General features: G+C 35.6%; 1 protein-coding gene across 1 annotated transcript in view; it reads left to right on the top strand.

The window, feature by feature from the left end:
- The window catches only part of PLA2R1 (phospholipase A2 receptor 1), a 73,316-nt gene that overhangs the window by 35,004 nt on the left and 24,674 nt on the right, over positions 1-13,638 (top strand). Inside the window, 5 exon segments of the mRNA XM_087949869.1 lie at positions 4,389-4,603; positions 6,472-6,617; positions 8,491-8,575; positions 10,345-10,477; positions 11,489-11,524. Coding sequence (XP_087805995.1) covers positions 4,389-4,603; positions 6,472-6,617; positions 8,491-8,575; positions 10,345-10,477; positions 11,489-11,524 — 615 coding nt within the window.

Raw genomic sequence — 13,638 nt, forward strand, 5'->3', positions numbered from 1 at the left:
AAGGAACAGTTAGGTAAATTGTTGCTTAAGATAGAAGAAAGAAGTATAAAAGCCTATCTGCTGCTTAATGTTAAAATTAACTCTTAAGGTTATATCAATACACAATGTCAACAAATCCAAATAGAAAAGAAATTGAAAATAGTAGCAGATTGTCTTCCTACTAGGCTCAAAAATTCACAGGCACAATGACTGTAGTTGTTAGAGAAAGAGATGGTTGCTGCCTGGAAGAAAGGCTAACATATCTGGACAAAATATTACAGTGCAGAAACATTACACTGACAAAAATATGTGTATTATGAAGGCCATTTTTCCCAGTTGTAACATATGACTGAAAACTAGTTCATCAAAAATACTGAAGAAAAAAATATCTGAATTATGACGCTGGAGAAAATGCTGGGAATAACAAATTATTAAATAGATGAAGTAAACTAGACTGCTTAGTGGAACTATTCACAATAAAGTCTAAAATATTAAAAACTCATAATGTGGAAGTAGGAGACATTGGAGAGGGCCATGTTGCTTAAAAAAGTGAAATCAATTGAAAAGGAGGTTGAAACAAAATACAGTCACTGGTGGCATAAAATTCAATCGGTGGTGATACAAGTATGAAATTTAAGAACTCAGAGATATAAAATTATAGTATCAAGATATCCATTGGATTCCAAAGGATTGGAATCAACTGAACAATTGAGTAACAACATGAGCTAATTTTGAGTAGAAATTGTTGTAAGTAATCAATGCTATTACACAGCACTGCATTTTTTATAGTTCAGTTGTCTGAATGTTTACTCAGAGCATTCGTTGATGTGTTATTCGATGATTAGAGCTTATCTCTATAACATGAAACTTGTTCATTTTCTTTTTACTAAAGGAAGTATCATGCACATGTTTGAGGGTTTAACATTTCTCTGTGTGCTTCAGCTTTCACTGTTCCCTTTCCCCGTATTCATTTAAAAAAAAAACTCTATTAGTGACAGTGGAGGTTATTGGATCTTGAAATAAGACAAATAGGGAAAAGATAAGAACAGCAATGAAGATTGGCTGTATATTTCATGGTTAACATAACAGAATGCAACCCAACATAACACATAACAAACTTTGATCTGAATGCTAACACCTTAGAATAATATACATATACATATACATATACATATACATACATACATACATACATACATACATACATACATACATACATATATGTATGGTATTCAGCTTTGTTCGGGTATTTTCCCACGTCATTATAGTTGTGCTTTTAAAGTTGTAGCAACGTTTTGGCAGAATCTCATCTGCCATCATCAGGCTTCTGTATTGTGTTCGTCTGTGAGTCAGACTTTCACAGCTGTTTCTGTTTTAAATTTGGTGCCAGCCTACTGCTGTGCCAGAATGTTTTTTTCTTCATCCTGATTGGTTGGGAGTCTTGGTCTGTGTTTATTGGTCTTGGAATTTGCTGTGTTCTGCTTGATTGGTGTTTCTAATACCTTCTGTCTGTTTTGTAACTTTTTTTTGTCTTGATTGGCTGGCAACATTGTGTTTCCTGTATTGGAGGCTTTTAGTGCGGCTTGGCTCCGAGTAAATGGACGGCTATCATTTATTAGGAAGCTAGGTTTCACCTGGGTGCCTGGTTGGGGTGTGTTTGAGCTGGAGGTATCAGGGGGGATCTGTTTGTGCCCAAGTGTTTGCCTGGCTTGTGATGTGAAGATTTTTTTGTTTGTGAGTGCAGGCTTCCAAATAATTTACAGTCTGGTGGAATCATCTCTTCTATTCATGCTTTCAGGTCTTTTTTCAATCTCTATGGCTTCTCTGATAATTCTGTGGCTGCGGTTTTCTATAGTGGCTAGGGTTTTGGTGCCATTGAAGTCGATGCTATGACCTGTTGCTTTCATGTATTGGACTAGTGAGGAAGTGTGTTCCAGCTTTTTACTGCATTTTTGTTTTCATCCAGGCAGGTACTTATTCTTCTATTGGTCTGTCCAATGTATGTGGCAGGGCATGATGCACAGGGGACTTCATATATGCCTTGGTTTTCCAGGTCAATTTTATCTTTGGGGTTTCTTAGGATGGCTGCTATTTTTCTATCTGTTTTGAAGGCAGTCTTGATGTGATGCCTGTGTAGTATCTTGCTGATTTTGTCTGTAGTATCTCTTATGTAGGGCAGGATAGCTGTTCCATAGGTCTGTTCATCTTCTAGGTCTCCATTATGTCTCAGTGTGTTTTTTTGGATCAAGCCGGTGATTTTGCTTTTGTGGAAGCCGTTGGCTGTCAGTACTTTAGTCAGGGTGCATAGTTCAGTCTTTATGTGTGTCTTGTCTGCCAGGTATTTAGTTCTGGTGATTAGTGTATATATATAATGTCTCCATGTGTGTACAATTTTAAAGTTAGATTGGTAACATAAGGCACTTATTAATTCCATGTATATTTGAAACAGAGCATTTTTAGTTTTTGAAGAAAATTATTCTTATTTTTCAAGAGTGACCTCTACTGGTTAAATAAAGTGAAAATATAAATTGCTTTCACAGCATTGTTATTTGGCAATGTGGCATTACATTTTTATCCTAGATAATTAAGGATTTAGAGGGAACTATCCAACCTTGATTGATTTCAAAACCTATCAGAATAAAACCTGATTAGTACTATGATTAAGAGACTACCAGGAAATAACCTAAGCTGGGGAGTTAAAGTAAAATCAAAACAAAGCGAGTAGCAAACCATTTACATAATGTTGTTAAGAAAACAATCTAAGTGTCACCAGCTAGTCTCTTGGAGTTAAGATCAACTCAGATAAGACTTTATTTTTAAAAAATTTGTATTTTTTCAAGAATGTTTCTGTAAGTTTTTATGACAAAATTTCTATATGAAAATTCCATGTTTCTTGGCAGTACCTATACTTTTATAGTATAGATTCTGACACCCAACTAAGGTAAAAACTATGATCAAGTTGTAGCAAAGGAAATGATAGCAAGAATGGCAACATAGTTTCTAGTGCATGTCAGCTTGATAATGGCTGAGTAATGTATACCTTGGGGCTGCCCGCCCAGTGGGGGGTTTCGTCTGGGTGCGGCGGGCTCGGTCCTGGGCGCGGGGGGGGGGGGCGGCCGGGGGCCTTCGTCCGGCCGGCTCTGGGGGGGGCGGCGCTTGGGGGTGGTGGGGTTCGCTCGCGATTGCTAGACTTAGACCTAGACTTAGAATAACATTATTCTAACTTTGAATGTACATTAATCGGCATACATTAAATTGAAATTTTATTACATACATCTCTCAAAGGGTCTCCACCTCCAATATATACTACATAAACATGACAAAATAAATAAATCAAACAAAATGCATATACCCACATATATGATACAGAGATACAACACAGTCTGGTTCGGATGTATACATGTACATAGTGAGAGAAACAAATCTTGCAAGTTTACCAGACGGATGGCATAGGGAACAAAGCTGTTACAGAAATCTGGAAGTCCTGCTCGAAACACTTCAAAACCTCCTCCCAGAGGGGAGCAACAGAAACAGACCGTGAAGTGGGTGTGTGGGGTCTCTAACAATGGTTCAAACTCTAAGCACATAGCTCTTATAAGCAGTATCCTGAATGACAGGGAGTGAACTTCCTACAATCTTCTCAGCTGTCTTTACTGCTCTCTGAATGGACTTTCTGTCTGAGGCACTGCAGCCATCAAACTAAACAGTGATGCCAATAGTTAATATAGTTAGTTTGATTTCCAGGTCTTTATATTTTTGTAGCAAAGTAAATATTTAAAAGGTTCATTTCCGGTCATGATTAGAACAGCTCCTAGATAATTTTCAGTGTAGGTACTTTTAGGGGATCTAGGACAACTTGCCATGGCCAACTCGCCATGGCCAAAATTTGGATAATATCCAAATTATCCTGTCAACAATTTTAATTTATATTGCACAAATGCTACTGAACCAGCCAATGTCTGTATTCCATCATGTATTATTTACAACTTAAACAAAGAATTGCAAAAAGAAATGAGGCAACTTTACTTGCTGAACATTTGACAGAATGGATTATACTTGAAAACATACAATACTATCATAAATTAGATTTAGCTTCATCCACCCAACCTTGAAACTCTTTGGCTAAAATTATTTTCAAAGCCAAATGAGGAAAAAAATCCCCCAAGGCCAAAAAAAGAACTACATTTCATCGGTAACAGCATGATGTTTAAAATAGCTAAAAGAGCTAAAATCTTTTTTCCTTTCCAGGATAAATTTTAGTAACTAGACAATAAAATATAATTCTAGTCTATAATATTACAATTATTCTTAACACTAAAGATTTGGCACATTTTATGTACCTTTTTTATTTGGAAAAGTAATAATTGTACTTATTGATAAATATTTTCGCTCCTTCTACCTCATTTTAGGATATCCTGGAGGATGCGTTGTTATGCGACAGGAAGAACCCATCGGCATGTGGGAGGTGAAAAATTGTACAACCTTCATGGCTAAATCACTGTGTAAACAAGATGCTAATTTCCGTGAAAAAAGTGATACCAACAAGCAACCAAATTATGATGAAAGTTTTAATTCTTGCATGCATGGATGGGAATCAGGCCATTATCTGCTGAACTGCTACAAGGTAAAAAATATTAAACAATTTCACAGAGAACCCAAATGAAATGAAATCTAGAGATCCATTGCCATTTTAATAAAACATGGGATAATAATAAAAATATGTGCCACTGATTTTATTAATGAGAAATCAATAATCTGATTTTATTATTATTACCCCCCTAACTTGTTTGTTTTTTAATTTAGAGGACAGGCTAGTAAAATTTTATTATATATTGTGATTTTTTTAGTATTAAGCTGCCTTCCTAGAAGACACCTTCATTGATAATGGATGGTCCTTGCAAATTGAGTCAGTATCAATTCTTAACAATCACAACAGACAGATTTTCTTCGTGATGCTTTTTTCCTAACTTGGTCCTTCAAGTCTTCCAAAGGTGACTTCTCTAGAGAGCTAGATCTTCACATATCCAAAATAGGATAATCTGGGCCTAGTTATTTATGCCTCGTGAGAATCCTGTATTTATTTGTGAGATTTCTTTGATGTTCACGTTTTTCCAACACCAAAATTCAAAAATGTCAATACTCTTTTCTAAACTGTTTCTTCATAGTCCAGTTCTGTGAATATTCATATTAATGATGCAGAGAAAACATAATTGTATGATTATAAGCAGAGGAGAGATTTGGGTAACATAATTGACTGCCAAAGGATGTATCTTTGCTGTAGCATTTTATATTTTCAACATCAAATCTTGGATTGCAATAGATACAAAAAACAGCAATAGAAAATAATATTTCAAAACAACAGCAAAAAAAAATCTTATAGTGTGTTTTTCAATTCTGGCCTTGATTGCATTAGTTTGAATAGCTTGCTCTCGAGCAGCCAAAATGAAGCCTTCAGTTTCTTCTTGTTAAAGTTCTGGTTTTAAGCCATTGCTGGGTTTTATCTCTATCCTCTTTCCTCTCTATCCTTTGTAGAAATTGATCATGTAATGCTTGTCCTTGCCAGCATTCTATTCTTTCTATGACATCTTTTGGATATTAATGTTTTGTTTCCTGCATGTTCAGTAAGTCCCAATTTTAATACTTTACATTAATTATATCAATGCTTGTTCTTAAATCAGTATGGTGATTACATGAAAATGAAATGAAAATGCATGCTTTCCTTCTTCAATAATTTGTTTGACTCGACGTAAATTTCTGTCTCTATTTCTGCAGGGAAGATATAATCTATCGGCATCATTTTGGGAATGTAATGCCTAGAGAATTGTTTTTTGATCCAACTGTCCAGTTCAGCTTTATCCAGTTAATAATTCCAGTAGTATATCATATCATACGTACAACCCAGATGTCTTTGATGGTGTTTCAACCACTTAATTTTGGCTTTATTACTTTTCTCACTCTTTGAATGTATTCTTACTAATCACATTTTAAAGTTGCCCATGCTTGATGTTATCTATCTATACTAGTAGGCTTCATTCTGGTGGGTTCTGATGGTTTGGCCATTTGACATTTCAATTCCGTTACTATTATTTGTGATTTTATCCTGCTTTATTGCTACTGTAGGACATTTCTATAGGTCAAATTCTATAGCTGTATCTGTGCTAAAAATTGTTAATAAGGTTTGTCAATGACTGGATTTCAATTTCTGATTCTCCATAAAACTTCAGATCATCTATATAAAAGGGTGATATTTTATTAGCATTTTTCCTGTTGGATAGCCAAGATTTGTTTTCTTCAAAATCACTGGAAGTTGTGTCATAGCAATGACAAATAATAAGGGTGATGATATGTTACCCTCAAAGATACCTTTACTAATGTTGAGAAGCCCATGTTTTCATTTCCAACCACCAATATTTTTATTATTTTTATTATCGCTATTTTGCTTTGGCAATGTGTTTTCAGGCAGTTGTTTTCAGTGTTCCACTTGTTTTACAGGTATTCCATACTGAAAAAGTATTAATGAAAAGAACTTGGGAGGAGGCAGAAACTCTATGTCAAGATTTTGGAGCACATCTTGCCAGTTTTAAACAAGTCCTGGAAGAGGATTTTTTAAACAAACTTTTAAACACAATGTTTCATACGTAAGTCTTTGTGTTTAATCACTGGATCTGGGATTTTTTCCACAACTGGAAAAAATGGATTATGTGATCTAGTTGTTTCATATACTTTAACATTTAATCCAATACATATGGTATTTTCACTGTAATGATAATAGATAATTAAGGACAGCAGCATTTGCTTCAAATTGTCAGTGTTTTCTGTATGTCTTAACTTTATACCCTGTTTATAGGATTTTCTTTTCTGTGGAGTTCTTGGTGCTCTAGTTTGGCATGGTTATTTGCTTGCAGACATTTCATTATCTGACTAGATAACTTCATCGTTGCTAATGAGTGTAGTATTTGGTTCCTGTTTATATACAATAGCTTGCCTTGCCAGTGTTGATATGGATGTGCTGTTTGGTGGTTCCTTGATTAGGATATTGTTTTCTGATTGTTTTTCTGGTGTTCATACATGCATATCAAGATGTTGTTTGCTGGAGAGAATCTACTTTGGATTTTTTTTGTTTTCATTTTAGGAATGTAGTACAACAGGGTACAAACACACTATAGCAATCCAGAACGCCAGAAGAAGGAAACAGATTGCCTATACAACATCTTCCAACAAAAAGGATGCCCATACAATTTTATCTAAAAATGCCTGATGACTCAACCAACACAAGCTATGAAAAAGTATCTTTTCTACACTACCATACATCAAAAACATCTCATAAACAATCAACGGGCTATTATAGTCACACAGCATTACTATAGCATACAAACCAACTAAACCACTCTAAAATGTGTTAATTAAACCAAAAGACCCAGTAGAGAGAATGAAAAAGCTAAGGAGGAAACAAAAAGACCAGAATCCATCCTCTAAGCCAACAACACTCAGATAAGCAGTGATTGACACCAGACAAACAAACAAAAAACAGTACTCTAATCAAGGAACTACTAAGGAGAAAAATCACATCCTCATCATCAGTGGGCACACAGGGCAAACTACAGAATAAATGGAAAAAAACCTATATTCTCTAGCACTGATGATGTTATCTAGTCCAGTAATGAAATGTCTGTAAGCAAACAATGAAGCTCAAGGACTCCACTGTTCAATCTTGAAATACAAATATTCTCTTCTCTTTTTCCTTTATTTATGTGGGAAAATTGACACAATGAACTCACAATTTATCCCTTAAACCTTTGTGATCCTTAATACTTTTGCTGTGCTAGTAATCTTTTGGAATTCATTTTATTCACACATGCAACTTTAAGACAGAAGCTGTGTACGTTCTTTTTTTCTAAAAGTCTGGAAAAGCAGCTTGAATATGCAAGAGATATCTGAAGGGTAAAAATATTAAAAATGTCTGTGTTAACTGCAGTCTTCTCAAGCTGCTTTTCCTAACACGAGTGGTTTTCTTCCATGCATTTATGCATATCCTGATTTGCTGCTTACAGCAGGAGTCCCCAACCCCTAGGCCACATCCAGTACCAGGCCATGGCCTGTTTGGAATCAGGCCAAGCAAGCAGTGTGTGAGTGTGTGCGGGTGTGCAAGTCCACTTCCATAAGCAGGTGAGCATGTGCAAGCAAGAAGCCCCATTTGTGCGCCTACCACTTGCACATATACGCAGTGGCCACCACTCATGCAGAACCATCCCCTCTCCCCCGCCACCCCTGCTGATCCACAAAGTCAAAAAGGTTGGGGACCACTGGCTTATAGTATTTGTCATATTTTTTCAAAAACTTCAGAAAGAAGTGACTCAAAGATTTCATCACAGCACTTGCCTAGCATACAACCTGTTCTGGTTTAAAAAAATATTAAAATGTATGCATAGGTGCTGGAAAAATTGAAAATAAATCGAGATAAAGGATACATAGTTTGCATTGTCATGGGGTTGTTGTTTTTTTTAACCACAGAGATGATGGAAGACAATTCTGGATTGGATTTAATAAAAGGAATCCATTATCCGGAGGAGCCTGGGAATGGTCTGATGGAACTCCTGTAAATATTATTTTGTTTACTCATTGTTCTTACAAAGTTAAACAAGAAACGGGGTTGGGTCCAAGTTGCTTTAGCAGCTTCCTGTCTAGTGTTAATGATTGCTCTTTGAGTGTCTTATTTCAGTTAACTTATTAGTTTAAGAATTACAGAAGAATGTAGTGGTTTTGAAGTACAGGTAGTCCTTGACTTACAACCTCAACTGAGCCCAAAATGTATGTTATTAAGTGAGACATTTGTTGAGTGAGTTTTGTCCCACTTTACAACCTTTTTGGCCACTTGTTAAATGAATCACTGCAGTTGTTGTTACTAACATATTTGTTAAATGAATCCAACTTCCCCATTGATTTTGCTTGTCAGAAGGTCACAACAGGTGATCAGGACACTGTCATAAGAATGAGTCCGTTATCAAGCATCTGAATTTTGTTCACATGACCATGGGAATGCTGCAAAATGGTCATAAGTCACTCTTTTCAATGACATTGTAACTTTGAACAATCCCTAAATGAATAGTTGTAAGTCAAGGATTACCTATATATTGACAAACTTCCTTATAGACATAAAGTGTTCTTGAGAATATTAAATGTGCAGTATTTTATCTTGTAATACTTCTCTGAGGCAAAATGTGCCTTTCCCTTTGAAAAAAACATACAGAATCTATTGCATTTTTAACAGGAAATAATAGTACAAAAGATATCGAAGTTGTAGCATGGCACAGCATTCACACAATCAGATCCCTAATGCATTAACACATTTTTGTTTCAAGGCTTATAAAGTGATTGCTTAATGGGTTTATCTGAATGGCAAACAAATAAAAAGGAACTGAATTTTAGATAACTTAAGTGACTTCAATATGGCTGCTCATTTTATTCCTTACCTAATCTAATATTTGTTTAATAGCTCTTTTTTAGGTTTGACAGATATTTATTAGCAAATAATCTCAACTTGTAAAATAAAATGGTGTCAAACAGGTTATTGTACCTATGTAAATTCACCTCAGGATATGTTCCTGAAGCAAATTTACATAGGGAGACAGTTCCAGTATTTGGAACAGATCCTCTTTAACAGTTTTTCAGTCACTTTCCAGAAGTCTTTCTAAGAATCAAAGAAAAAAATTGGGATTGTAACAATTCTCATTTTATAATCATCCTTGTCTGAATTCCAATAAGGATATATAAATTAGGTTAATAAGTAAGTTAAGTTAAGTAAATAAGTAAGTAAGTAAATAAATAAAAAAATAAAAAATATAGCATCGGATAATAGTGTCAGAATTGGGTTAAGGAATATAAGTTGCAATTAAATTAGCCCATGTCCCACTCAGAGTCACCTCTAAGTGAGATGGGCAGCAAGCAAATCAAACAAACAAACAAATAAATAAATAAATAAATAAATAATGATCTTGTCATTCATTGGCAAATCATACTTCTCAAGGTTCTAGAATCTTCTGCAAGAAGATGTGATGTCATACAAAGTTGTGATAGAAAGGAGTCATTCAAATTAGGATCATTAGCTGAAAGTTCTTCTGACAGAAAAAAGCCACTATTAGACTCTTCTCATGGTTTATATACTCCTTTTTACTAATAAAAATCTTCACTTCCATGTTCATTCCATGACCAAGTGTGTACATTTCAATAAGCCATGTTTTGTTTAACCATATAGAGTTATTGAATGAGACATAATTGATTATGTTCTCACAATAGGTTATTCTATTTTAATATATTAAAGTGAGTCTCTGTATCATGCTTCAGATTTAATGCATACTTCTGTGGCAGGTTTCACCTGCCTTTTTAGAGAAAACTTCTATTGAAGATAATGTGAAAAACTGTGCAGCATATAAAGCTAATGGGACTATTTTGCCACTGCGCTGCAATTCGGAACGTGAATGGATATGTAAAATACCAAAAGGTAAGGAAGCATTTGAACAACATCTTGCAATATGTGCCTCCTAAAATGATACATAGTCACTGTTTCATTAAGATAAGAAGCAGAACTCAATAGCAGATATCAGTCCTTGCATGAAGAAAGTCTCAGATTCAATTCAAATAGTCCTAATTTACTAATCACACTTGGGATCAAAAATTCCATCACTAAACAGTGCAGTCATTAAGCACAATTTCATATGATTGTACCAACTTATGCTATCGGTTCCATCTGCAGTGGTTAAGTGAATCACATAGTTGTTAAGCACGACATTATATGACCCTAAGTTGTGACTTCCTACCAGCTTCCCCATTGACTTTGCTTGTCAGAAGCCAGCTTTGAGGGTCACAAATAGCAAACATGTGACCACTGGATGTTGCAATAGTCATAAATACCACACCAATTGTGAAGTGACCAAATCACAATAATACGACTATGGGGACATTGTGATTTCCACAGCTTCCTGGACCTGTTAGAAGTCTCTCTTTTCAGTGCCTTCAAAACTTTGAATAGTTGCTGAACAACTGGTGAATAAGCAAGGATACCTGTATCTCGAGTTTTAAATAAAGAACTTAGAAATTGGAGAAAGAGAGGCTGCTCTTGGATTCCTTTGAAAGTTGCGGTCAGAATAGACCAGTCTTATCAGCACTTTAGGTTGGGAAAAACGTGTATTTTAGTTCAACATATCTAACATATCTGCTGCATGGTCTGTGTTTGATAACCAACATAGGACAGCTCCATCCAGTCAACTAAATATTTCTTTATTGTTAATAATAATAGATTATTAGCTTTTATGAAATTGGTGCCTATATATGTTATGTATTACTTTAAAATGACACGTGCTAATGAAAATTTAGTAATGAATACTTGGGGAAAAAATGACACTAAGCCAGAACAGAGTTAAATTATATTTTAATAATGGCAAAAAAAAAGGGGGGAAAGAAGGGAAAAAATCTGCATTATGTTCTTCAAACCAAAATGTTATTTCTGTTTCAGGTGTGAAACCCAAGACTCCACAATGGTATATTAATGGTAAGGGTAAAAACATGTTTTTCACTTACTGAAACAGTATGTATATATCAGTGGTGGGATTCAAAATCTTTTACCACCAGTTCAGTGGGGGCGCTTTGCGTGCATGCATGCACTTTGCATGCATGCGTGCGCCAAATGCGTACTTTGTGCAGGCGCAGATGCATTCCAACTCACTTCCTGCAAACCTGCACTCTCCCGGTCGCTTCAGCAGCTGCCGTGCAGCACTCTTCTGTGCCGCGCAAAGCAGCTGTGCTTCAAAAGCAGAAGATAAAGGTGAATATGGGAGCCCAGGTGGGCGGGTGGGCCCAACAGCAGAGCAGCGGAGAGAACTTTTTCGGTCTCCGCTGCTCATCGCCAGCTTGGCAAAACCGGGCCAAACCGGTAGTTACCACTGGTTGTGTGTGTGTGTGCATAGCTGGGTGAGTTCCCATCACTGGCTCCAGCTCCTTGACAAGGACATGAAAGGAGCCTCCATGGGCAATGGTGATGTCACCAGCAAATCTTTTCAACCTGGAAGCACCTTAAACGATGCCTCTGACATGGGATTTCCCCTACTTTTCTGCTGTTTTAGGTGCTTTTGCTTAATTCTAAGAATGAGAATTCTTTGTTTGCCAGAACTTTCCTACTCTCGTGAAAATCCCTTAAATTTAAAATGACATTGTTAAATATTGGCCATTTTGCTGATAAATTTCTACAGTGTGATCTTGTTGTACTTTGATTCATAGGTTTTGCTTCTTTGCATCAAGCCCAAAAATGCACTGTTGGTCCATGTGGTGTTTGATTGGCAATGTCAAGGAAGGAATAATAAATGATTGAACATTGTAATCCTTGATGTATTTCAGCAGCACAGTGGGCAAGTGGAACTTGTTTATATGTTCTTGGTAGTTTACAGAGCAACATATAAACATATAAAATATGGTGGCATAAGGCAGAATGCCACCAGACTTGAAATTCTAGACCTAGAAAACCTAGAACTACGCCACCTTCAGTCCAATCTAAGTATAGTATATAAAATCATACATTGCAATGTCCTACCTGTCAATGAATACTTCAGCTTCAACCATAACAATACAAGAGCAAACAATAGATACAAACTCAAGATTAATTGCACCAAATACGACTGCAGGAAATACGACTTCAGCAACAGAGTGGTCAAAGTCTGGAATATTCTACCTGACTCTGTGGTTTCTTCCCCAAACCCCAAAAACTTTAACCTTAGACTTTCTACTATTGACCTCACCCCTTTCCTAAGAGGTCTGTAGGGGGCATGCATAAGCGCACCAACGTGACTACCGTCCCTGTCCTATTGTTTCTTTTATTTTTCTTATATGTATCCATGTATTCATAACTATGTTTTTACTTATACCTATTATCTTGTAAGCAATTGACAACCCAAATAAAATAAAATAAAATAAATAAATATAAAAGTGAAATTTGCAGTCAGTCATGGAAGAAGGAAATGGGGGCAAAGAATGGAGACATGCCATCACAAGATTAATACAATAAATTGTGGCTTAAAATATTTCATTATTAAGAGCAAGAAGAATCACAATGACATGCTAGGTGTGCTTGTATTCCATTGATATTAATGCAGTAGTTCAAATGCTTATTTTTTTCTCTTTGAAATCATTCCCTAAGATGAAGATAATATTTAATTGCATATATTTTTAGAATACATTCATCTAAAAGTAACTAGCTAAGTAGTCTGTTGCTGTCTGGACAAATACCAGAGAATCTGCTATTGTTTCTACATGTTAGACTCCATTCAAAGAAATAATTGCTCTGCTTTCAGTGAAAAATATAGTTAGGGCTATACCAACCATATTTAAATTCATTGATTGCACTGGGAGAAAATTAAGCATATGCATAACTTCTACATTTTAACGGAATGATAATGATCTATTGAACATGCCTAGTTCATTAAAATGTAAATCTTTAAATCTCAGGAGTAAGTCAAATGTAGTTTAGCATCCACTCATCTTCTACAGTATTAGGTTTGATAGTGTTGGCTCTTGTAGAGCACTAGGTATGTGATGTTTAGTTCATTAACAATAAAAATATGTAACTCAAAGACATTTTCTCATATTCAAATAGATTGTATCTAACTTAATTTT

This window comes from Notechis scutatus, chromosome 1 (genome assembly GCF_049901735.1).
Source record: "Notechis scutatus isolate UNSWTSFEM ecotype Mainland chromosome 1, rNotScu1.2, whole genome shotgun sequence".
Taxonomy (NCBI): domain Eukaryota; kingdom Metazoa; phylum Chordata; class Lepidosauria; order Squamata; family Elapidae; genus Notechis; species Notechis scutatus.